General features: G+C 43.8%; 2 protein-coding genes across 2 annotated transcripts; both read left to right on the top strand.

Annotated features, from left to right (window-relative positions):
• The first annotated feature begins 57 nt into the window (after positions 1–57).
• LOC133139854 (putative tyrosine-protein phosphatase auxilin) lies at positions 58–6,015 on the top strand. The gene is made up of 5 exons (XM_061259294.1): positions 58–416; positions 725–952; positions 1,407–1,555; positions 2,267–2,443; positions 3,393–6,015. Exons 3-5 carry the CDS (start codon positions 1,508–1,510, stop codon positions 3,492–3,494), a joined length of 327 nt encoding a protein of 108 aa, XP_061115278.1. The 5' UTR covers positions 58–416; positions 725–952; positions 1,407–1,507; the 3' UTR covers positions 3,495–6,015.
• Positions 6,016–8,761: 2,746 nt separating this feature from the next.
• Positions 8,762–18,022, top strand: acaa2 (acetyl-CoA acyltransferase 2). The gene is made up of 10 exons (XM_061259325.1): positions 8,762–9,197; positions 10,163–10,329; positions 10,813–10,941; positions 11,211–11,327; positions 11,599–11,746; positions 13,166–13,341; positions 13,592–13,721; positions 14,899–14,969; positions 16,477–16,631; positions 17,074–18,022. Exons 1-10 carry the CDS (start codon positions 9,182–9,184, stop codon positions 17,156–17,158), a joined length of 1,194 nt encoding a protein of 397 aa, XP_061115309.1. The 5' UTR covers positions 8,762–9,181; the 3' UTR covers positions 17,159–18,022.
• Positions 18,023–24,971: the final 6,949 nt, after the last annotated feature.

Raw genomic sequence — 24,971 nt, 5'->3', positions numbered from 1 at the left:
CATTTAACAGAAGACTGTCTCAAAGACGCTTTACAGAGGGGGTTACAGAAGAGCAAACGCCAGAACTGATCCCCCAAAATAGGATAGTGAGGTAGATAAAACTCCCTAGTGAAGAGAGAAACCGTCAGACCGTGGTGAGCAAAAAGAAAATCCCCAGTGGGAAGAAATCTCAGGAGGAGCCCGGCTATAGAGGGGGGAGCCCATCCTCCGCTGGCCAGCGAGGTGTAATGATAGATATAACAGAAATGTGTTAGGAAATCCATTATAGCAGATGGAATTGGCTGGACAGGTTTGACGTCTCTGATGGATTCACTGATCTCTCCCAGCTCCAGGGGTCACCTCCTCCTTCTCCAAGGCCAAGTCTCAGAGCTTCGACCCGTTCGCCGACCTGGGGAATCTGGGCACCACGCTGACAGGTGAGGCTTACCTGGAGTACCACTCAGCCAGTGCCCATCTGGGCGCCAGCACGGACTCCTCAGTGCCCAGAGGCTGGGAGAAACCTGAGGCTGTGAAGGTGTTATTGAGCATTGCGACTGCCTTACGACTGCTTATGACTGCCTCATGACTGGTTATGAGTACCTATGATTGGATATGACTGCTAAAGGGTTCATTTTAAGTGGTGTATCATGGCCAGACATGTGAATCTCTCCATGCAATCTGTGCCCAGCAAAGTCACTTTAAAGTTCTTTTTTTTTTTAAGGTTTTTGTTGTTGTTTGGTTTTAGGCTCCTCTAGCGGTGGCTTCTCGGGGTCAGGGTTCAACGCCAAGGCGACCCCTCCCACGAAGGGAGCAGGGCGTCCTGCAGCAACACCGGGCAAAGCCTGGGGCCAGCCAGGCGCCCCTCCAAAACCCCCGCCTCCCAAACCTGCCCCGCCCCAGGCCAAGCCCAACTACAACCTGGGCTTCGTCATCGGGGGACGCGAGGAGAGGGGGGTCAGGGGCCCCGGATTCGGTGAGAGAACACACAGCTTTGCTGTCATAAGGGGCCACTCTTTCTGTGCATTTATTTTCATTTTAAAATTAAATTTTGTCAGTTGTGAAGAGAAACCCAGCCACTTCAGAAACAATAAATAAATCTCTATTTTTGTGTGCGGTGTTTATATAGTACTAATAACTTGTGACACTTTTATCCAAAGCAATTTACAGTTTATTAGACTAAGTGGGGAACAATCCCCCATGGAGCAATGTTGGGTTAAGGACCAAACAGCTGCACTGATTTTATTGTGGGCAAACTGTGGCCTGAACCACCAACCTTCTGGGTCCCAGTCATGCACCTTAACCACTAGGCTACAGGATGCTTCAAGCGTGGTGCTGGATGTTAGAATTGGCTTCTAAGCTTGACCACGTGGTTCTGTTTCTGATTCCGGTTCTGTGTGTTTTGGGTGGCCCTCCCTGTGGAACCCCAGGCCCGAAGCCCAAGGTGAAGGAGGATGACTTCGAGGACCTGCTGTCCACCCAGGGCTTTGCCTCCAAACCGGACCGAAGAGGCCCCCGCACCATCGCCGAGATGCGCAAACGGGAGCTCTCCAAGGACATGGACCCGCTCAAACTACAGGTGAGCCCTAACCCTAACCCGCTGAAACTACAGGTGAGCCCTAACCTTAACCCGCTCAAACTACAGGTCAGCCCTAACCCTAACCCCCTCAAACTACAGGTCAGCCCTAACCCTAACCCCCTCAAACTACAGGTGAGCCCTAACCTTAACCCGCTCAAACTACTGGTCAGCCTAACCCTAACCCCCTCAAACTACAGGTCAGCCCTAACCCTAACCCCCTCAAACTAAAGGTGAGCCCTAACCCTAACCCCTCAAACTACAGGTGAGCCCTAACCTTAACCCCCTCAAACTACAGGTCAGCCCTAACCCGAACCCCCTCAAACTACAGGTCAGCCCTAACCCTAACCCCTCAAACTACAGGTCAGCCTAACCCTAACCCCCTCAAACTACAGGTCAGCCCTTACCCTAACCCCCTCAAACTACAGGTCAGCCCTAACCCTAACCCCTCAAACTACAGGTCAGCCTAACCCAAACCCTCGCTTCAGCGAACCTGAGCCTCACTCCTCCATTGCTGTGTAAAAATGCATCCTCAGCAATAACTGATGTCTGTGCAGCTGACTAAATGAGTCAAACTGTCAGCCAAACATCCGTGATATTGGATCCAGCTGGAAGCGGGCACCACCGGACTAGCTCTGGTGAGTGAGTGAGTGTGGGTGGGTGGCTGGGGCGTTCCTGCGTGACTGTGACAGGCGGCGTGTTTTCCGGGGACAGATCCTGGAGTGGATCGAGGGGAAGGAGCGGAACATCCGGGCCCTCCTCTCCACGCTCCACACCGTGCTCTGGGAGGGCGAGACGCGCTGGAGGCCGGTGGGAATGGCCGACCTGGTCACCCCCGACCAGGTCAAGAAGTTCTACAGGAAGGCCGTGCTGGTGGTCCACCCCGACAAGGTACCTGCTCTGCCTCTGGGGTCCTGGAACACCCACACTAAACTATATTCAGTAGTAAAATAAATCCACAATGTAGGCTGCGGTGAGACCAAGTTTATCTTCACTGAAGGACTTCAAGGGAAGAGGTCCACCTGCTCACACAGAACGGGTTGGAGTTGTTCCACCCTTTCTTTATTTCACCTTTATTCATTTCAGGATGCGTATGTGAGGGTACACGGTGAAGGGGGGTTCACTTACAAGGTTTATGTCCTCAAATACAGACTTGTACTTTCCCTGTTGTGCTTACACAGGGAGAAAATGAACCAGTTCTTGTCATTTTTGTTCACGTTAAAAAGCAAACTAGGCAAAATGTCTCATTAGACCAAGAGGATTTCATGTTAAGATAAAGATTAAAGTTAAAGAATAAACTAAAGCAGCCCAGCACCCTCGAGGACACAGGAGAGCAGAAACGTGATTATAAATCCCTCTTACATTGGTCAGAGGTTGGGCTGGCTTCAGCAGTCGCCAACTTGACCATACCTTGATTTGCCAGAAGAAGCAACTGGTTTATTAACAAAGCAGATCCTGAGAATTGGGGTGGACTTTTCTGACATTGGAGTGGAGATCTTGTCAGCCACGTGAAGCTACTGTTAGCCTCAATCTGCAAATGGTTGAGGGGGACAGTGTATAGAAGGGGTTATAATTCCTACATGGTTCACCCAACATGGATGTAAAAACCACTCAAATTAAAGCTGTCTTTCAACTGTTTGTTTGCTTGCTTGGGTAGAGTGAAAACAACAATAAATGTGCCAGTCCAAATAATTACAAACTGCACTGTTTGTCTAATCTCATAGCAGCAGTAAAAGGTCTTTGGCCTTTTAACGATAAGTTTTTTCATTTTTTATACAGTGTGCAAATTGTACATGAGCATTGAACTGACATTTTGCACATTCTGTTGGCATGATTTCAGGCCACAGGACAGCCGTATGAGCAGTATGCCAAGATGATCTTCATGGAGCTGAACGACGCGTGGTCAGAGTTTGAGAACCAGGGTTCGAAGGCCCTCTTCTGAGGCAGGGCTGTTCAGTGGAGACTCAGAGCAATATGGCGCCCTCCCGGGTTTGGTCGGAGGTACACTCGTTCTACGGTCTGTAGGGAAGGTGCCGCGGTTTGACATTTCCACCCCGTGACAGACACTGCCACCTTGTGCGGGGGAGGGTGCGTTTGCGCACTGGCATTGGGGGTGGTTTCCATATCTGTGAGACAATCACTGAATAGGAGCGGCTCGGCAAGCAATGCAGGGGCCAGCTCCAACCCACTCCGAAACACAGGACTGCTGACTCATCATGGAAAATCCTGAAAATTACTGTCTGATTAATAGAGAAAAAAAAGAAGAAAAAAAAGAAAAAAACAACAACTCACGCGTTACCATTACACAGCCCCTATGACAGGTGTGTCTGTCACCTGTTCACGTGTGCCGCAAACACACCTGGACCCCGCGCGTGCGTCTTGCACAGCGCGCCGACCCCAGCTGAAGAACCGCGATGCAGACGGCTGCGTCTCTGCTGCAGTACATGAAGATCGAGAGGAATGTGAAATAAACCAGGCTGGTTTTTCTGTTTCGTTTTGTTCGTTTGTCCACGTGGAGCGGTGCAAAACAGATTTTTATTTTTTGTCTTTTCTGTCCTGTGTCTGTGATAGTTTTGTAAATATTGTGTCGAGAGAAGGTTCCTACTGAGCCACCGATTGGACCGTTGGGTTTGTTTCTGCCTGCCTCCTTGTGACATCACGCCTTCTGCGAGCGCTCTTGCTATAAGCTCTCTTTAACATTTCCACTTAACTTTGCAGCGAATGTCACCGGGACCCGTAGAGCTGATCTTCTGTTCCCCACGTGCAGGGGCTTCTGGGTAATGACCTTCATACCCTAATATTCTTTTGTTAATCTTCCTGTTAACTCATGGACCAATCAAATACTTCTATTTTATTTATTTTGTGAATCAAATGTACAAGGCATTTTAAAGCAAAAATAAATAATATATAAGTTTGAATGTCTGAATGGAATTCTCATGAGCCTGTAGTTCTGATGTGGGAATCATTCCAAAGCATATACTTACTTGAATGTGCTTTTATATGGACTTTGCAGGTTATGTGTTCACTCTCTCTTTTCCCTTTGCTGAAATGTGATTGGATACCTTTTAAGTATGACAGGACACAACCATGTAAGCAGTGTGTTTATTCCACTTTGTGATCCATTAAAGAACTATTGGCATAGGAACTCTATGGTCCCTACAATTCCTGACATTGAAACTGCAGGCTTGTACCACATCATGGCAGTTTGAAATGAAAGTGAAAAAAACTATACAGATCAAACAGAATTGTACTAAAAATTGAATGTAAGTGAGTTGTAAGAACTGAAAGGATATTGTGCTGGTGTAGGCTCACAGACTGAAACGCCTCTTCTTCAGGGCTCAGCAGTGTAATGATGGGGTTTATTCAGGCTGTGTCACAACAAGACTGAGGTTAGGTGCAGGTTTTCCTCAAGTACATTGTCTGTCAGTCTGCCATTTTCTTTTCTTCTTCTTTTCATTTAGTGCCCCACACAGAGTTGGTCACTCCAGGGCTAAACCTGAATTTAGTATTTTTGTTTGTTTTTAATGCAACCTCTGAGTATAAAGGTGTGTAATTCCCACTGTAATTTAGACAGCGGGTTGCACATACAGCATCTGAAAAACCTGTATCAAAGCCTTAAAATATAATCTGAAAATGTTTATCCAGGTTATTGGACTACAATTCAGGCTCCAGAACACACTGCTCATGACCTTTCGGTTGCAGCAATAGGGAAGCTTACTGGCAGAAACGTAGCACTATGTGCACTGCCAGTCCATTATTTGGATATCACAGAAATACTGGACAGAAAGGAGCTTTTGAAAGGCTCTATTCACAGTGGTCCACTAATGTAGATGAACTCTTGTTAAAGACCAGATGGTGTTTTAGTTCACTCCTTACTCAACCTACAAAAGCAAAGAATGGAGGTATGACACATACCAACAGATTTACCTCATGTACTTTGTGTCTTTCTTTCCTTCAGTGGATTAAATTTTTCTTATTCCGCTTGCCCAAAACATTTTCATTTTTCTGTGTTTGATGTTGTATTAGGACACGCATGAAGGCTGCGGTTTGATCCTTCTTCATGTGTTTGGGCAAGAATCTGTAAAAACTGGAGAAATTAACTTGGATCCAACGATGAGAAAAAATACTTCAACACTTATTTCCTGGTTCTGACACGTCCATTCTCCTGGGGATGAGCAGGGAGACAGAGCATTGTGAAGTTTTTGCTAACATTTCCAAAATGACTCGCCGTTTACTTTTTGTCTTGCTTGTTTTTGAAAATGGACTTAACAAACCTCATTCTTACTTTAGTCAGCTAAAGGTGTGATTTTTTTTTATTGAAAAATGATGAAAATGTTTTTCCTCTATAAATACATTGAGTGTGTGTATATATACTGGTATAGGGTTTAAACTATATTTCATGACATGAGAGATCTCTGCCAATCTTGTATAACATTTATGACCAATAAAACACAATCAAGACATTTGTGTTTCTTTGGATTTTAGGATTTTAAGGGGGTTTTTTTCTATCCACAAGCCTTAAAATAATTTCAATGTATGACTTTTGTCATCTGGTGTCTAATCTTCAAAAATGCATTGATTCAGATGGCATGGAGCTGACGTGCCTCATTTTCATGTTTGGAATGCAAGTGTCCTTTGGAAATGATCTCACAAGTACTATTGTGACTCTTAATTATAGCTATTATATTGCAAACAATTACATAAAATGAGGTAACTTTTTTTTTTTTAACTGATCAAATTAAAGATTGGGGTGAATCAATAGGCTCCTAATTAGGTTGCTGAACGCAGGTGTTTTGAGTTCTTTCATAATGTTTCCTGTCGACTTAGACAGAATGCAGGTTTGGCTCATAATTTATTTCGTAGCTACGTGAATACCTGCATTATCTGTGAAAGGGTTTGTTTTCATGGCGAGGTATCCACACTCACCTATTAGGAGTGTTTATTCACCTCAGTCTTTAATTTGTTCAGTTACTCTTTGTGCTATATTGCAAACAATTACATAATGTGAATATAATTTTTCTGACATGGTTTAAGAGGATAAATAATCCTTCTAAACATGTCAAGTAGCGTTTGTGATCCACTGGCATAGAGTGAATTCTGATCTATATCAGCGTTTCTCATACTGGGTCCTGGGGACCCCCTGTGTATGCTGGTTTTCAATCCCACATTTTTTACATTTTAATAAAAAAAAATAAAAAAATAGGTTCTTGTCATGTTGAGGGATTATTTACCCTCTTAAGCCACATTGTCTGAAATTGCTATGCATGCCATGTTCCCATCTTCATATTGTGTTTACTGTGCTATATTATACTATATATACAAAATATTACATAAAATGAAGCAACATGTTTTTTAACTGATTAAATCGGTTTATTATTAGGCTCCTAATTAGGTTGCTTAAGGCAGGTGTTTAGGTTCTGTCATAATTTTTCCTGTCAACCTATGGCAGAGGTGTCCAATCTTATCCTAAAAGGGCCGGTGTGGGTGCAGGTTTTTGTTTTAACCCAGCAGTAACACACCTGATTATACTAATGAACTAATCGTGGTCTTTAATCAAGACCTTGATGAGTAGAATCAGTCCTGTGCTAAAACAACCTGCACACACACCGGCCCTTTCTGGATAAGATTGGACCTGACCTATGGACACATTGCAGGTTTGGCTCATTATCATTTTCTTAGTACTTGAGCCTGGGGCGACATGGCTCAGGCAGTAAGAGCAGTCGTCTGGCAGTCGGAGGGTTGCTGGTTTGATCCCCCGCCCAGGCTGTGTCGAAGTGTCCCTGAGCAAGACACCTAACCCCTAAATGCCCCTGATGAGCTGGTCAGTGCCTTGCATGGCAGCCATGTGTATGTGAGTGCGTGAGTGTGTGTATGAATGGGTGAATGAGAAGCATCAATTGTACAGCGCTTTGGATAAAGGTGCTATATAAATGCCAACCATTTACCATTACTTGAATATTTCCTACATTATCTCCCAAATGGCTAGTTTGGCCAGGTGTCCACACTTTCACCAATTCTTGGGAATCAGGGTGAACCTCAATTTGTTCAGATCAGTTACTCGCTTTATGTAATTGTTTGCAATATAGCACAATGTAAACATGGGACTTTTATTCTTCATGGCATGCATGGCAATTTCATACATAATGTGGCTTAAGAGAGTAAATAGTCCCTCAAAACATGACGGGTACCTAATTTAAAGAATATATAGGGTGTGCTGTTGTGGTTGGAATTAAAACCAGCATACACAGGGGGTGCCCAGGACCGGGTTTGAGAAACACTGCTCCATATAGGCTAGTGGTCAATGTTCTTTTGAAAAGTGTTGCAAAATGTATATGCGAAATTGCAGTCTGGGGTATACTCAGGGTGTTCCGGACAGAAGTTAACGTCCGTTCAATTGTAGTTTTTATCCAGAGGAATGTGGTTCATGATCATGGTTGCTTAGGCACTGTCTCAGACAATCAAACACTTCGAAGTGAATTGGACCAATAACTATAGAGAAAACGACAAATTATATAAGCCTGTCCGGTTCGTAGGCTTTCGTAGCAACAGCTCCCCCCCCCCCCAAACAATGTCACTATGCTGAAATAGATTGCGTATGTGACTCGTACCAAGTTCAAGAACGGAAGGAATTATACTTTATACACACAGAAAAACCGAAGTAATTGTTTAGTTATTGATGCTGAAGGAATAGTCTACTCCTGGAAAGTATATGCGTAGCGTGGCGTCTCAGAGAATGAACAAACACTTTGCTCCCATCAAATAATAAGTTTAATGTCTGACAGTGAGCTTCTCATCATAGACCGCCACGGTAGCCTATGGCTCCTGTTCGTAAGCACAAATACCTCGAAGCTAGCTACAGTATAAAGTTACCTTACCTAGCTAGGGCTTTGCGACAATCGCATTAACCAAATTATCCAAGCTTTAGGCTAAGTCAATGGCTAGCTGAATACCACAGACAACAATGAATAATTTCACTAAATGTAAAGCTACCAGACGACAACTACTACGACAACGAACGTATTTAAAATAAAGCTAGCTAACTAACTACCTAGCGTTAGCAGAAGTAGATTAGTTATACTCATACAAAGTGCTAGGCGGGGTTAATCTCTTTACCCAAACGTCCTCCGAATCAAAAGCTGAAAAACATCCCTGTCACTGAAGTTTTATAATCATTTCGACGCGCAGGTCGATCATATAAGGAAAATAATGATCATTTGAAGGGCGATAGATCAACGTTGATTCTGAAGAGCGCCCATAGCGTAGCCCACGAGTAAATTAACCCTCGTGTTTAACCACAGCACTTTCCTTTATAGTTGAATAGTAATAATTCAACTATAAATTGTATCATCGACATTGTTGCACAACCGAGCTGGTTAAATATTACAGAATTGTTGTATGCGAGTCTTCAGCTTCTGACGATTTTTTTTTATGTCGAAACACTCCGTGACGTTCAACTGTTGTGTCGAATAATGTTATCCCAAAGTCAAGAAGTCTGAAAGTGTGTGAAAGGTCGGTGCTGAGTTGTGTTGTCGAGTTGCGTGTCAAAGCTCTGGAGCAGTGCGGACAGACCAGATATACAAGAAACACAAGACACACTGACCTTTGGCGGCACCGTGAAGTGGATCCAGCATGTCTTTAATCAGAGGTAATTAAAAAAACTGCAACTTTGGTGCGTAAACTTACAGACTGGTAGTTATTGGCGTTTTTAAAGAATGATCGAGAAGCTTGCTGGATAACGTTAGTTATTCATTCGCTAGCTTTGCAGGACCTTTTTATGCTAAGTTAGTTATATAACTAAAGTAATTTTAATGAGCATTAGTGAATGTAGTAAATGTAGTGTAGATATAACTTTACTTTTGGTGGACATGCTTTTATTCATATAAGTTTCAAATGGTAGCGATTTAGCTATAGTCATATTAGTTGCTCCTAACAGTTGTTCCGTCGGATATTAGACTTGATCAAATGTTAACCTCTGATAAGAATACGTGTCGATCAAAGTAACAAACTTTGCATATTCTCATATTTAATATACTGCATATAATTATGTAACTGACGCAAGCGGTTGTGTCGATCCATGGGTTGATGTGATGAATTGGGGTAAAGGTTTGGGCTAGCAGGCTCACCCCAGCTCTGTGTCAGATAAAACTAGCAGTTTATAAACCGTGGGGTTTTTCATTCAGTTAAGCCCAGAGTAAGTCATAGCTAGAGTTTCCTATGAAATAATGAGTGACAGACACCGATTAAGATTAGTCCTGGACTAAATTGAGTTTTGTATGAAGAATCTGCCTTCAAAATTGAATTCAGTCTCTGACTAGTTTGACATGTCTGCGAAACTGGCCCAATATGTTTAACTGTCCACTTTAAGCTTCACACCCTTTGCTTTGCATGGCCTTGGTTTATATAACCTTGTCATACTTTGGTTCTGTACCTACTTAGGAGTGCTATTTGTAAGTTATGATACACTCTCAGGAATGAAATGACAGTGGAGGTACATTTTTGGCGCTTTTCGTACCTTTATTTCTGAGAGTATATGGGCGACACCCCCCAGCTCTTGGTGTAGACACGCCATTCTTCATGCCAACACGTGCCCCGTTTTCGTGCTGGTTGTAGGTGTGTTCATTGTGGCTGCCAAGCGCACGCCGTTCGGGACCTACGGAGGAGTTCTGAAGGACCACAGCGCCACGGACCTCGCTGAGCATGCGGCACGGGCTGCTCTGGCCGCAGGTAACGTGGCACCGGAGCTGGTCAACAGCATCGTCATTGGCAACGTCATGCAGGTGAGAGACCTGGGGAGGTGATCAATCAAACAAGCACAGTAGTCTCACTCACCAGTCACATGAACTGATTTTGAAGGGAGGTTTTTAAGTACGCGTGGTCTTTTTTTGGCTGATCAGTTACATTACCCCCTTACCTGTGTCTCTCTCTGTACCTGTGTGTTTGTCCTTACCTGTCTTTCTCTCTCTCTCTCTGTACCTGTGTGTTTGTCCTTACCTGTCTTTCCCTCTCTCTCTGTACCTGTGTGTTCGTCCTTACCTGTGTCTTTCTCTCTGGGTACCTGTGTGTGTCCTCACCTGTCTCTCTCTCTCTCTCTCTCTGCACCTGTGTGTTCGTCCTTACCTGTGTCTTTCTCTCTGGGTACCTGTGTGTCCTCACCTGTCTCTCTCTCTCTCTGCACCTGTGTGTTCGTCCTTACCTGTGTCTTTCTCTCTGGGTACCCGTGTGTCCTCACCTGTCTCTCTCTCTCTGTACCTGTGTCTCAGAGCTCTGCAGACGCTCCCTACATTGCCCGGCATGTTGGTCTCCGGTGTGGCGTGCCGATCCCTGTCCCCGCCCTCACCGTCAACCGCCTGTGTGGCTCTGGATTCCAGGCTGTCATCAACGGAGCTCAGGTATGCTAGAACCCTGCTCGGGGGTTCCACAGGGTTCCACAGTACCTGCAGTCAGGTACGCTAGCACCCTGCATGGGGGTTCCACTGTGCATTGTAACAGCCAAATAATTGTCAACTTTTCTCTCGGTGCACTACATTTTCAAACTGTTGGCAAACGTTTGTGGCAAACAGAAGGAAGTTGAACTATGTTGGCAAACATTAGCTAATCTGACTCTGGTTCCATGCCCACTCTGTGACCCCAGGTTGACCTCTTCTCTCTGTGCTTGCAGGAGATCTGTCTGAAGGAGTCGGAGGTCGTTCTGTGCGGTGGGTCGGAGAGCATGAGCCAAGCTCCCTACGCTGTGCGCAACATTCGCTTCGGCACCAAGTTCGGAGTGGATCTAAAGGTGTGTGGGGCAGCCCGTGGTCTACTGGCTAAGTTGTTTGACTGGGAAGGTTTGTGGCTCAAACAGAGAGATAGTGTGGAATAGCTTGCCAGGGACATGCAGTGGAAGCCGAAACACTGGGGGCTTTCAAGACCAGGCTTGATACGGTGCTAGATACTATCCAGCTTTTAGGCATACTAAGCAGTAGGTACACTTTAGTGGTAGGAAAGTGTGAGCTTTGCTGGACTGAATGGCCTGTTGTCATCATTATGTTCCTATGTTGTATTCACAGCTGGAGGACACACTGTGGGCGGGTCTCACAGACTTGCATGTGAAGATCCCCATGGGCATCACGGCGGAGAATCTTGCGGTGCAGTACGAGCTGAGCCGTGAGCAGTGCGATGTGTACGCACACCAGACCCAGCAGCGCTGGAAGGCAGGTCAGTGTCTGAGGCCAGGGGGCGCTCTGGAGTCCAACTCCCAATCGCAGGGCTGCATGGATTTACCTTAGAGTATAAAATGTATTGAGACAGCGACGCAAATAGAAAGGAGAAAATCAGGGTAATTACGTGCCTCGGCAGATGAACCGATGAATAACGCTTGGGAAGTTGCCTAATGAGTGTGCAAAGATTTTACGTCATTTTTTTGGGAACTAAAAACATATATATCTTTGTGTGTGAGCTGGGGGGGAAATCAGACCTTGGACATAATGATGGAAAACCAATATACCAATATACGAGCGAAAATATTTTTAATGTACTAGTGGCTAAGGTACATGACTAGGACCCGGAAAGTTGATGGTTCAAGCCCCGGTGTAACTGCAATAAGATCCATGCAGCTCTTAACCCCACATTGCTCCGGGGGATCTTAACAAACAAATCCTGTTATGCATGGATTTGGAATTGTAGAACGGTAGAGAAGTATTTTCACTGAAAACAACTATTGCTTCATATTACTCAGAACTGGACTGGAGATGATCATACTTGTGTCTGAATTATGTGTATCTGTTTAATATGGTTGATTGGTGACCAAATTTAATGATAAATTAGACTGTTTATAAACTGACAAATGCTTTGTATAATGACAGGTAGTGCAGCACTGTGTTTTATATCATACTTTTTAATCAAAACTTGTGGATTTACAGCACTGTGTAAAAGATAATGAGTTTGCTTTTTATTATTATTGAACAGCAGTCTCGGCGCATTATCACTGCTTTATGGCGGTGTGTCAGGTACAGATGCACCCGTCTTGGCAAGAAGGGATGCTGGTCTAAGTCGGTTTAGAAGCTATTGTTCAGGCTACGTCCCATGGGACTGGCCTGCCGAGGATAGATAATGCCGTTTCTGTTATTGCGTTTGGTACAAATCTGACCGTGCGCTCGTAACTATGGTATTTTAAAGAAGTTATGAAAAGTTGCAGGTTGATCATTTGGTAAATGGTTGGCATTTATATAGCGCCTTTATCCAAAGCGCTGTACAATTGATGCATTGATGCCTTTCATTCACCCATTTATACACACAGACACACACCAACGGTGATTGGCTGCCATGCAAGGTGCCAACCAAAGTCCGGTAATGAGTGAGCCAGGCAGGCGGGCGGGCGCTGGAGAGAATGGTTAACACATATTACAATCTGGCAGAGAAATTTGCTGATGATACGGAGCCTTGTAATTTTGTGGTTGCAGAACGATTTGATCCTTTGTTTGCTTATTTGAAGTTGTCCCTGCTCCCGTCTATGATGAAATGCGCTAGCATACCATTTAGCAGTATACCAGAAATGCAATTCAGTGGGACATCAGCTTTACCTCCCCATAAGGCACAAGGATAACATGACATCACACCACTGCCGTCCAATCACAGCGCACGAAGGCGGCCATTTTGCAGCGGAGATCGCGCCCATCGACGTGAAGGCGAAGAAGGGCAAGGTTCCCATGACTCAGGACGAACACCCACGCCCCCAGACCACACTGGAGCAGATGGCCAAGCTTCCCCCCGTCTTTAAGAAGGGGGGAACGGTGACGGCTGCCAATGCCTCGGTGAGAGCAGACTGAAGACGCACCTGTTCAGACCGTACCTTACTCCTCCCTCCTGATCTACCCCTGCCCCCCCCCCCCTGCCATATCCCTCTTTCATTCCCAAAAAAAGAAAGACTGCACTGACTATGACTACGCTACATGCAAGTGTTATGCTGTTTACGGATTTGATGTTGGATCCATGGATTTGGACTAAAAGCTTCTGCTGAATGGAATCGTTAAAGCACCTGTCCGTTTAACTGTGTGCCTGCAGGGCGTGTCTGACGGGGCTGCAGCTGTGGTGATAGCCAGTGAGGACGCAGTGAAGCAGCATAATCTCACCCCATTGGCCAGGATCGTGGCCTATCACGTGGCTGGTTGTGATCCCAGCATCATGGGGATTGGTAAGTGCCCCGCCCCCTGAAGTATCCTTCAAAAGCAGAGACCAGACCGGTACAACACCAGCATGTTTTCAACACCACAAAAACCCTGCAGGAATGTTTTTAAACAGAAACAGGACTGAACTGAACATCCAGGTTGCCACTGTAACCTTTATCCTGGGACCAGTAACTCACTTTAAATATTTGAAATACCAACCCAGCTGATAAAAAGGTCCTGCCCCCACAGTCCCCATTTGTGTTGCAGAAGGTAGCAAGCTGTACAGAGCCAGTTTCCAGCGCAAATAGGCAAAGCCTCTGAAACATAAGAGAAGGGTCTGTCCTGGTTCTCATGGGGGAAACGCAAACACTGCCACTGAACTCAACTGGCTTTGTAGCAGGTTAAATGCAAACTCCAGTCTTGAATGTCTGATTCTGCAGCAGGTTGCATTAAATGCAAACTCCAGTCATGAATGACTGGTTTTGCAGCAGGTTAGGTTAAAGATGAGCTGAAATCAAATTTAGTATATATTATTAGTAATATATAATATCCATCCATCCATCCATTATCTGAACCCGCTTATCCTGAACAGGGTCGCAGGGGGGCTGGAGCCTATCCCAGCATACATTGGGCGAAAGGCAGGAATACACCCTGGATGGGTCGCCAGTCCATCGCAGGGCACACACACCATTCACTCACACACTCATACCTACGGGCAATTTAGACTCTCCAATCAGCCTAACCTGCATGTCTTTGGACTGTGGGAGGAAACCGGAGTACCCGGAGGAAACCCACACAGACACGGGGAGAACATGCAAACTCCGCACAGAGAGGCCCAGGCCGACGGGGATTCGAACCCTGGACCTCCTTGCTGTGAGGCGTAATATATAATATATAAAGTAATATATAAAATTGGAAATTCTAGTGTATTTTCACACCAAAGTTTACTAGAAAACTCCTAGAAATGATTTCACGTCATCCTGTACCAGTGGGCATGTATGTCAACCAAATGACTCAATTTCCTATTCCCCTCCAATCAATATCCTTTTCACACTGCAGCACACATCCTCATTTGACATCAGTCAATTCAATTCCCTGACCTTAAAAGACCCCTGAAAGATCTGCTTTACTTGTGTATACGTAATATCGCAGAAAATTTCTGCCAACTCCAGGTTTTGATTCTTGTATGCCCTCTGTTCCCAGGACCTGTGCCAGCCATCACTGAAGCCCTGAAGAAGGCAGGACTGTCTCTGAAGGACATGGACCTGGTGGAGGTGGGCTTTTACTGCATCTCTCCATTTCATTCGTCTGTCAGTCACTCACATAATGGTGGGGAACTGAGTCACTATATGAAATGGAGGAATTCTGCTTTGAACTCAATTTGAAGGAAACCTCTATTTCACCAATACCAATACAAAATTCACCAACAAAATTATTTCATGTAAACTGTAAACTTTCATGTAATTAAAACAGTCCCTTACGCTTGCAAGCTGGATAACTGCCATGCTCTTCTATTAGGCTACTTTTAATACGGTGCTTGAACCTAATGTCCCTTTCTTTAAAATTACAACACTACTGTCTTTTATTTGCATACACATTGTAATCTGACAATTAAATTGTTTGATTTATTTTTTGTATACTTACAATTTAATAGTTGTCTTTTTGCATGGCAATTTGGCCGGGTTTATGGTTAGTTAGCAGTTTGAGACCTGTATTTACGCAAGACTACATGGTCCAGAAGTGTGTACCGGGCTTCAGTAGCCAAACTGTCTGCTAACATCAGTTTGTTTATTTACCAACTAATCAGCTGTGCACAATATGAAAAACGCAGCGTTTGTTGTTGGGTAACAGATAATAGATAAAAGTTTTCCTAACCAGAAATAAAATGAGATGGAGTAAGATGACATTCCTAAAGTTAGTTAGGACTTGCTTCTTTAATAACACTTTGTGAAGAATCGTATCTCAACTTTGGACAGGATGTTTCTGTAATACGGCCTCTGGTGCATACCATTGCAGTAAGATGACCTTGGTTCTGCACTTTTTTTTATTATTCTGTGTAACTACTGAATGTTATCTACATTTTTTTAACCTTTGTAACTTTGTAATTTTTATGACTTGAATGTTTTTGTTGATAATTGTCATGCTCTGACCAATACACCACAGCACATTCCTAAGACATGTAAATGTTGTGAGATCCCAGGTCAAAAATCAGGCAGCAAAAGGTTTTAGTGAAAGCTGAGGTAGATTTATTCTCACAAACAGTGAAGGGTAAGTGGTGGGAAAGAACCAAGGTAGCCGATCCAAAAAACTTCCGGCTGATAGGTTCCCAGCTCCTAAACTTTCCTTTGATTAGCAGACTCGGCTCTACTCCTGGCCTGTGGCAAACTGGAAAAAACAGTCACCAAAAGTCAGCACAGTCACCAAAGCTCACCATCACACTCCTTCTCTTTAGCTCTTGATTCCAGTCCTTAAAACTCTTGGCTTCATCACACCAACGCAGCCCATGTGTGATTTGAAGGGGTGTGGCCAGGAGCAGTTCACAATCTTCAGGTGTGCCTCAATGATTAAATTATTGTCCTAGAAACTGGCACTGAGTTTCTCTCCATGGCCCTAAAGCCCTCCAGCATATCAACAGGAAAATACCTTCCCTCAATCACCTGACCAAGAGGTATCCTCCAGCGGCAGGCCCAGGTTGGCCCAGTGGTACCTCGGGGGGCCACAGTGTATGTGGCTGAATAATGTTGAATTGATATAAACGACCTTGCCTGTGCCCTTCCCCAGGTGAACGAGGCCTTTGCTGCGCAGTACCTGTCCGTTGCCAGCGCGCTGGGGTTGGACCCCGAAAAGAGCAACGTGAACGGGGGTGCCATCGCACTGGGACACCCCCTGGGGGCGTCTGGAGCCCGCATCACTGCCCACCTGACACATGAACTCAGGTAACCCCTGGCACACCCCTCCACCCACGTGCTGTTTCAAACACCGTATGAGTGTGTTCACAGTGAGAAACAGTGCTGCCTGTAAGTATTTTGACAGTAACACGTTTTTGTTGTTTCCACTCTACTCCAGCAAACAAAGAGTTGAAATAAAATAATCACGATGTGGTTAAGGTGTGCAGACCTTCAGCTATAATTTGAGGATTTATTTTACACATCCATATTTGGTGAACAGTGTAGGAATTACAGAATGTTTTTATTTGTAGTCCTGCCAATTTTAGTGCTTTATTTCAACTCTTTGTTTGCTGGAGTACAGAGTCACTGTCCAAATACTTAAGCACTGGACATTCATAAAGTACCTGGACTAGCCGAGGCTATATCACAGTTACAGTGGTGTTGTGTGTTTCTGACCCAGTCTCATTGCGTCTCCTCCTCTTCCTCTCAGACGCCGAGGCGGGAAATATGCTGTGGGGTCGGCCTGCATCGGGGGAGGTCAGGGCATCGCCATCGTCCTGGAGAACGCACACTGAGGCCATCCTGCCCGCGTTCCCCACCCTACTGCACTGTGAGGGGGCTGTCCAGCCTCTCACAGACACTAATACCCGACAGACCGCTGATCCGTGTGATTAACAACCAACCACGGCAGTAGCAAGCCGTAGGTTCTTTTTCTTTTTTTGTTTTGTTTTTTTACAGGTTATGGTGAGGAAGCTGTGAATGTGCAGTCTGTTAATGTTGCCTTAAAGACTCTGAAAGGGCTAATACAGGGAGTGCGTTCATGTGCATTACAGTATATGCCGTTGTGCGAATGATTGATTGATTCATTGAATTTATTTCCTAATCATCAGGACAATATAGCAACTTCGTTCAGTACCACTCTACGAAATTACTAAGGGCTACACAAGAAAGCTTCTTTCCATTGTGGTCCTTAATATGAGGAGTGGACCACATGGCATGGCAATTTTACATACATTTCAGTGGAACCAGTCACTGCAACAATGCAATACAGTATCAGTAGAACTACCTCTTGTGTCTTAGGCATGAGCCTTAGGGAAACTCATTATAGAGCTTTCCAGTAGCAGAAACACAGACAGGGTAGCTTTCTCCCACACAGTACTCAGGGTTGCAGACGCACGCACACGCACACACACATCCTTGACTGGCTGGAATATGTTCAATGAAACCACATCATTGCTCCTGTGAAGGGAAAACATAACTTCTTTTGCCTTTTTTTGTTTAGTGTATGTTTTCCCATCCTGCTTTTCTTTTGCGTCCATATTCTCTCATTCCAGAGACTCTACCCTGGTATAGGTCACACAAACCCCAATGGCCCTTAATGTTTATTCATTGTTTGGTTGTTAAATGGGGTTGTTTGTTAATAAAGCCAAAATGTAAAATTGTTTTTGTTTGTGATATGTATATATACACACATCTGGAGCAACTTGGGGTTAAGGGCCTTGCTCAAGGGCCCAACAGCTGTGCAGATCTCATCATGGCTACACTGGGGCTTGAACCACCAACCTTCCGGGTCACGGACCTTAACCCTGAGGCTACAGGCTGCTATTGTATATCACCATTTTAGTGCCACACCCAGCCAGTCCCCAAATATCACAAATTCCACATGTTCCCAATTCTCTCTAGTTGAGAGAAAAGCATAATGGCTTCCAAGTAAGTGTCACAATTCAGATTCTTCATACATATAAAATAAAATAAAAAATGAAATGAAAAGGAATAAAGTCTATGAGAAATGGCCCATTATTCCAGAGGAAAAGTGTAGTCTTACTCTGAGCTTAACTGAATGAAAAACCCACGGATTATAAACTGCTAATTTTATATAACACAGAGCGGGTTGTCAGCATGATATTATAGCCCTGACAACTATGAACTGATTTTTGATATCTTGGAATCTTATGGCTATGGTCAGGCTCACAATTAAGCTGCGCAAACAGGAAGTGTTCTTACTTAAATTCTACATTGCTGGATGTGGCTACAACTTTGCACATATGTTCATTGTTGGAGTGTCGTCACATTCATAAACCAAAAAAGGCTCACTATTTTCGCTGGAGACTCATTATATCCAGTCTTAAAACTTCAACGCAAGTTCCAGCTGATGTAACTTTCCCCCATTTCTAATACACGGTTGCCATCTTTCGGCAAAGGTTGGTATTGTTTCTCTTTTTCTTGGTTAAAGTGATTTCAACGACAGGTTTTGTTTCTTTTTGCGATCCAGTAAGCATAACGAGGTATGAGTAACAGCGGCAGCCTACGTGACAAAATGTACTGACAACACCCAGCCCCCAGCAACGTTCCTCATCTAACTTAATTATATGGATTGAATAACTAAAATAAAAGACAGGCTTTGTAGAACCACCTGCCTGACATGCCAAACACCTCCAGAACAATACAGTGCACAGAACAACTATACTGCCAAACAATAGTACACACCCTGGACAGACTTCCAACAACACACATAGCAGCGGTGACTAAAGTTCTGATAACCCCACTGGCACCGTTAATCCATGCTCAGTGCCACCAGTCACGTGTGGATTTCTAAAACCACATGCATCACATGCCAACCGTGGCCAAAAACGGCCAAAAATGAAAAGTTGAATGTTGTGAAAACACTAACACTCACTATTTGTAAATGTAATGTAAATTGCTTCATGCATACTGAAATACGCTGGCAGAACTTACCTGCATACAGTAGTGGCATGAGCTTTTTACATAAACGTGATCAATTAATGATCCATTTTCGGTTGTGGGTTCAGTGACATGTTGGACATATCCCTGGCTTGCCATGAAGGCGGTTATTGATGTTGACTTCAAGGCATCATCATTGAAGTCCCCCATAATGACTATGTTGTCAGATAGTAGAGAACAGCCACTAATTTCTGTAAATTAGTTTTAAACGAGATATGGGGTAGGATGGTGGTGTAGGGTCCTCGCACGGGCTGCCAAATAACGTAGGGATTTTACTCTACGAAACTGGGGCGCCAGTTAATGTTATGTAGCAGTATAACTGCAAAAAGTAAACACTCATAAAATTACTGTTATCAGAAATATCTAACCACAAATTTAGTATTTTAGTGTGTGTGTGTGTGTGTGTGTCCCTTCGACAAAGGAAAGGTAAATTGGGTGTGTCAGTGATAGAGTTAGCTGTGAAAAGAGACTACTTGCATAGTTTTACTCTAATTACATACGCGAAAGACGGCGAATCAATTCAGACATATATATGGCTAACAAAAATACATTCAAACGGTAAGACGGCAAATATAAAACACAGATTCACAATATCAGTCAAGACTAAACTAAATACTGGCTATGCCTGAATGTTTGTTCTCTTACTGAGTCCATACGCATTGGATCCAAAAGACGTGCTGTCCTTATAGGAGCCGCAATGGTGCTGTGAATGCGTGTCCTGGAGAGGTGCGCAAAGCTGGGGCGTTCCCGTCTTAGCCGCGCGTTGTTGTCTGGTCCGCTCGGTTGCTGGAACGATGTTCGCTGGTCCTTTTTCCGGGTGGAAAAGTTTGTTGATGTTGTTCCTTGGTGAGCTTTGCAGGGGTAAACTGATGTAGCGTTCCGCGTACACCAGTTTCCACTCGCTATAGGCCACGAAGTTACCGCAAGGTAACTAGGTGTGTCCGTAGGCCTGGTAGTGCGCTGTGCAGCATTCAGCCTCTGTCCGAGGCTCGGAGCAGATGAGCTGAAGCGAATGGCCAAAAATGGTGCGTCGACGAAGCGAATGAACAAGAGAAGGAAGAAAGAAAAGGAAGAGAAAGATCCCGAGAACATGTCTTTTTCTTATACGGGAAAGTTTATTGCTCCCGCCATTACGGGATTGGCTGAACCGAGCTAGATGTCATGCGGGGTGGACGTCGTAGAATTGTCCTGTGGGATTGTGGGAGTTGTACATTACATTACATTACGTGGCATTTAGCAGACGCTCTTATCCAGAACGACGTACAACAAAGTGCAAATCAAACACAAGAACAAGTGCCAAGAGGACCTGAGAGGACAGTACAGTTGTAGTTCCTACAGTGGTCTGTAAATGACAAGTATGGAGTTTGTCATGACAGTGCAGCAAAAAATACATTCCAAATTCAAGTTTGGCAAATGTATAATATTAAAAGACAAGGCAGCATTAGTATACATGCCAACACCACCATGTTGTTGGTCCTGTATTGCTTTGATAGCAGAGTCTGTGCTAGAATAAGCCAAGCAACGTGGACTGCTATTAAAATCATATCCTTCAATGTGAACATTTTAGGTAGCAGATAGCCACGTTTCGGTGACAGCAAGGCACGTGGCATGCAAAGTATGTGGACACACTTTTAAATCTTCCAAATGCCCTTGCAAACTCTGAACATTCAGCATAAATACTGAGAAATGTTTTGTGGGCAATGAATGTGGAAGATTAGAGTGACATAAAATGTGGCATTTCACGAAGTGCCTGCTAAACCATGTCTTTACAATAAATGGCTTTTTCATTAAAATGTTGAATAATTAGCCCAGACAAGCTTTTAACTCGACTTAATGCTACATATGCCTGTCCTGCTGCAAAAACTTTCTCCAAGGACACAACAGCTTGGTTAACAGTTAAACATTGCACTTTGTGAACAGTACAAGCCCAAGCCAATCTCAATGGAAATTGCCTGCGCAATCCACCTTTATTTGAAACCCTGTCTTCTTCTGGCAATATTGGTGTGGAACACATCAATTCAGTACATACAGAGGCGTAACGTTTCCATTGTTGTAAGCCAACGTACTTATCGTCAAACTGTACATACATAGTTTTGGGAAACTTGTTGCTTGCCTTTTGTACTATATGTGTTACTGTACCACACACACCATTGACCAAACCATCTGCAACATCTATATTCTTCAGAAGCATGACACAAGCATTTCTCCCCAAGACTAGTCTGTTAGGCATGTATTGTACACTTGAGTGATGCCCATTCTTTAATTCTATTTTTCCCGTTTTAGGATTTCTTTCAAAATCCTGAGCCTCAATATATACTGTACATATTCAGCACAACTTTGAATTAACTGGCCCGTGTTGTGCTCATGTACTTGGTCATTTGTCTGTTCACCAGTTTCACTGTTTTTCAACATTGTGATATCATTGTCATTAAGGGAAGTTTGTTTGCTACGTGTCCATAACCGATTCAATAGCTGTGCAAACGAATGGTCCTTCTGTCTAACAATTGTAGTCAACTCCACCAGACTGAAGTTACTACTCCACAAGTCCAGACCAGCATTATCCACAAAGTGGTTTGCCTTTCACTGGAGGCAACTGAAAAAAGTCCAACAGCAACAACACTGACACTACCAAATGGAGAAAAGTCCCCTGTTTGTTTAATTTGACCTAGTCTACCATGAATATACGTCAACAACTTGTGATCTACCATTGAAATCTCATCAATAATGAGCATTTCAAGATGACTAAATTTGGCACGGAGAGTGTTAAGTTTCTACTCACCCAAATGTGTGTAGGGTAACTTAATGTTTGTGCCAATACAAAATGTATTATGAATAGTTGCAGCACCTAAATTGTATGCTGCAATTCCAGTGGGAGCAGTCAACAAAACACGTCTCCTCTGGATTGTCACACAATTGTGCCAACAGTCGAATAGCCTCGTACTGTATGGCTTTAATCAAATGCGTCTTGCCAGTCCCTGCTCCACCAGTGATGAACATGAAATGGTGGAGAATTTTTGCCTCTGACTTTACCTAAGCACCACTGCCTAACTTTGTAAAAAATACACATCTGTGTCTCATTTAGAGACCTAATTAAATTCAGACCATCGGCCCTGGACATGACCTTGTGGTTCTTCTCTAAAGAAGCAACCTGTGGACTTACTGACAATTCTGGAATATGTTCCAGAAAAAAATGAAAAAAATGAAAAAATTGGCCCTCGTCCTTATCTTTGTTGTACAGGTAGCAGTTGAAATTGTACTTCCCTCTAGGGTCTTTCAGCGAACTTATCCCTGGTTATGGGTATGCACTTTGTTGTACGACGCTCTGGATAAGAGCGTCTGCCAAATGCCAATAATGTAATGTAATGTAATGTTCCAATTCACTGTCACACATCTGAACCTGCTCCCTACGTTCTTGCTCACATTCTAACCTTTCCGACTCCTGTTCTGGGCAGAGCTCACACCACATATCCTCAACTACACCCTCACTATAAACAACATTTTGAGCAGTATCTAACACATCTGCATCCAGGTCAAACATGTTCCTATTCCTATCAACAACTTGTTTCACTGTCTGTTCAACACAATTACTACAGCAGACATGTCCATTACTGTAGTACTGCTCAAAAGTTTCAAATCCTGGTGGCTTCAGTTCACAGTCTACTCGATAAGGCAAAAACAATTGCAAAACGCTTTGATAAAACTTTTCTGGAGTCTTAGTAACAGAGAACCGTGCATAACGCACAACAGCAGGCTGTGTACGTGTTCTCTTTGCCACAAATCTCAAGTTATTCTCTAACTCAATTCTGCTCTTACACCTTTCACTTCTACTCAAAATGCGATACTCAGACACAAATGTTACCAAGCACATGTCGCTGAAAACACCTGCAACAGGTCTGCTCTTGTACCGATCGACAATACTTGTCATCCACATATCATTTTGAGAGAGACCCCTTGACGCCACTCTGTTCCAAAACACTTAGCGGCAAACTCATTTTTACTATGCTATCACCTGTCGGAACAAACTGCACTTTCCGTGAGCTCTGCTTTAGATGCATATTAGTTAATCTGTACACTGCTTCTTGTGCACAGACATCTCTATTATGCACGTAAACACTGCCTAGTTGTTTTAATGCAGCCTTGGCATCAAGATTGCCATGCTTTGCTGCCTCTCTACAACAAACTGAATGTCCATATTGGCATTCCAACATTTAAGGAGACTCTTTGACTATACTGATTTACCCAGACTTCATTCACCTGCCTCTTCAATACAATGTGAGTATTTCGTCCAACACATTGATATGCTGCCTCAAAACTCTCCTGGTCTATACCTACACTCAAACAAACTTTCAACCGAGTGAAATGTAGCCTTTTCATCTGCAACAGCTGATTTCACTGTTGTCAATTTTCTGTGCCGTTTCTTTCCTCATTTTCAGAACATTTCCTGCCTCCTCTGCACACTCACATGGTGCTTCATTGTCGGCTACTTTGCAATCACAAGTTGTCTGTATTGCTATTTTTACGACATATAAACATTCACATAGATGGCGGCCTGGGAAAATTAAAACGACAAACTATTCTTTTTTTTTTTTTCTTTTTTTCTTTTTTTCTTTTTTTACAGCTCTTTGAATGCCTCTTACTGTGTTGCTATACAGATGACACCCTTTTGGATGTTGTGACATCATTACAAGGCAACTCACAAGTGACATATCTATCGATAAAGTCAATGACCTCTTCATCTCCGTTTTTATCTATGTGAGGTGCTTTATCAATCCAAAATAAACAATGCACGAGGGGACCCATGCTGTTGGAATTCAACCCGGTAAAAGTAGTCTACCACCTTTCCAATTTGTTCACATGAACACAAGCACCTCTTTCAAAAAACAATGCCACCTAAAATCAAACATGCGGGCTGTAGTGACAGGATTGCGCCTTAAAAGGTCACATCTGCCCACTCTAAATCCTCAGCTGTTTTGTGTCTATGTTCACGATGCAAAATACTATTTAATAGGTTTGTCCACCGCATATCTGCTGATGAAAAAGGAACAAAACCATGTCGGTATGCCCAATTGCCTTATCATTGCAAATAGGTCTTTTTGCACTGCCTGCCAAAAAGGAGGTGTTCCACGAATGAGACGCAAAAACCGATACCCCGCATCACTTTGGAGCATTTTCTTTATCTACTGCTCATCTTTCAGCATTCGATTGCTGACTTTCAGTCTGACCCTCTCAGAGCAATTGACACATTTGAAACAACTTGTTCAATTTCTGTCAAATACTGTGCATAAAAGATGGTCAACATTTTGAGCAAACCTACCATCCGCATGCAAAATTCTAACGTTAAAATTACCTGACAAGGTCAATCGAATTTGCCACGGATCATGAAAGGTAGGACCACCTTGTGGAAACAACACAGGGAAACACTTGGCTTCATTGGTCTTATCCAAAAGCACCTTCACCAGATTATTCCCTTCTGCTGGGGCAACATTTAAAATACTGATCAAGTACTTCTTGCCCAATATCCACAGGCTGCAAACATGTATCCATATACATGCAATGTTGCTGTCTATCATGCAAAAGCTCATCTTCAACAACATTCCCAGGAATCTCTTCCTTCCCTTCTACAATGGGATCCCTGAGAGTACCCTC

This window comes from Conger conger, chromosome 11 (genome assembly GCF_963514075.1).
Source record: "Conger conger chromosome 11, fConCon1.1, whole genome shotgun sequence".
Classification (NCBI taxonomy): Eukaryota; Metazoa; Chordata; class Actinopteri; order Anguilliformes; family Congridae; genus Conger; species Conger conger.
The sequence above is the reverse complement of the archived record's forward strand: the minus strand, read 5'-3'. Positions and strand labels throughout refer to the sequence as shown.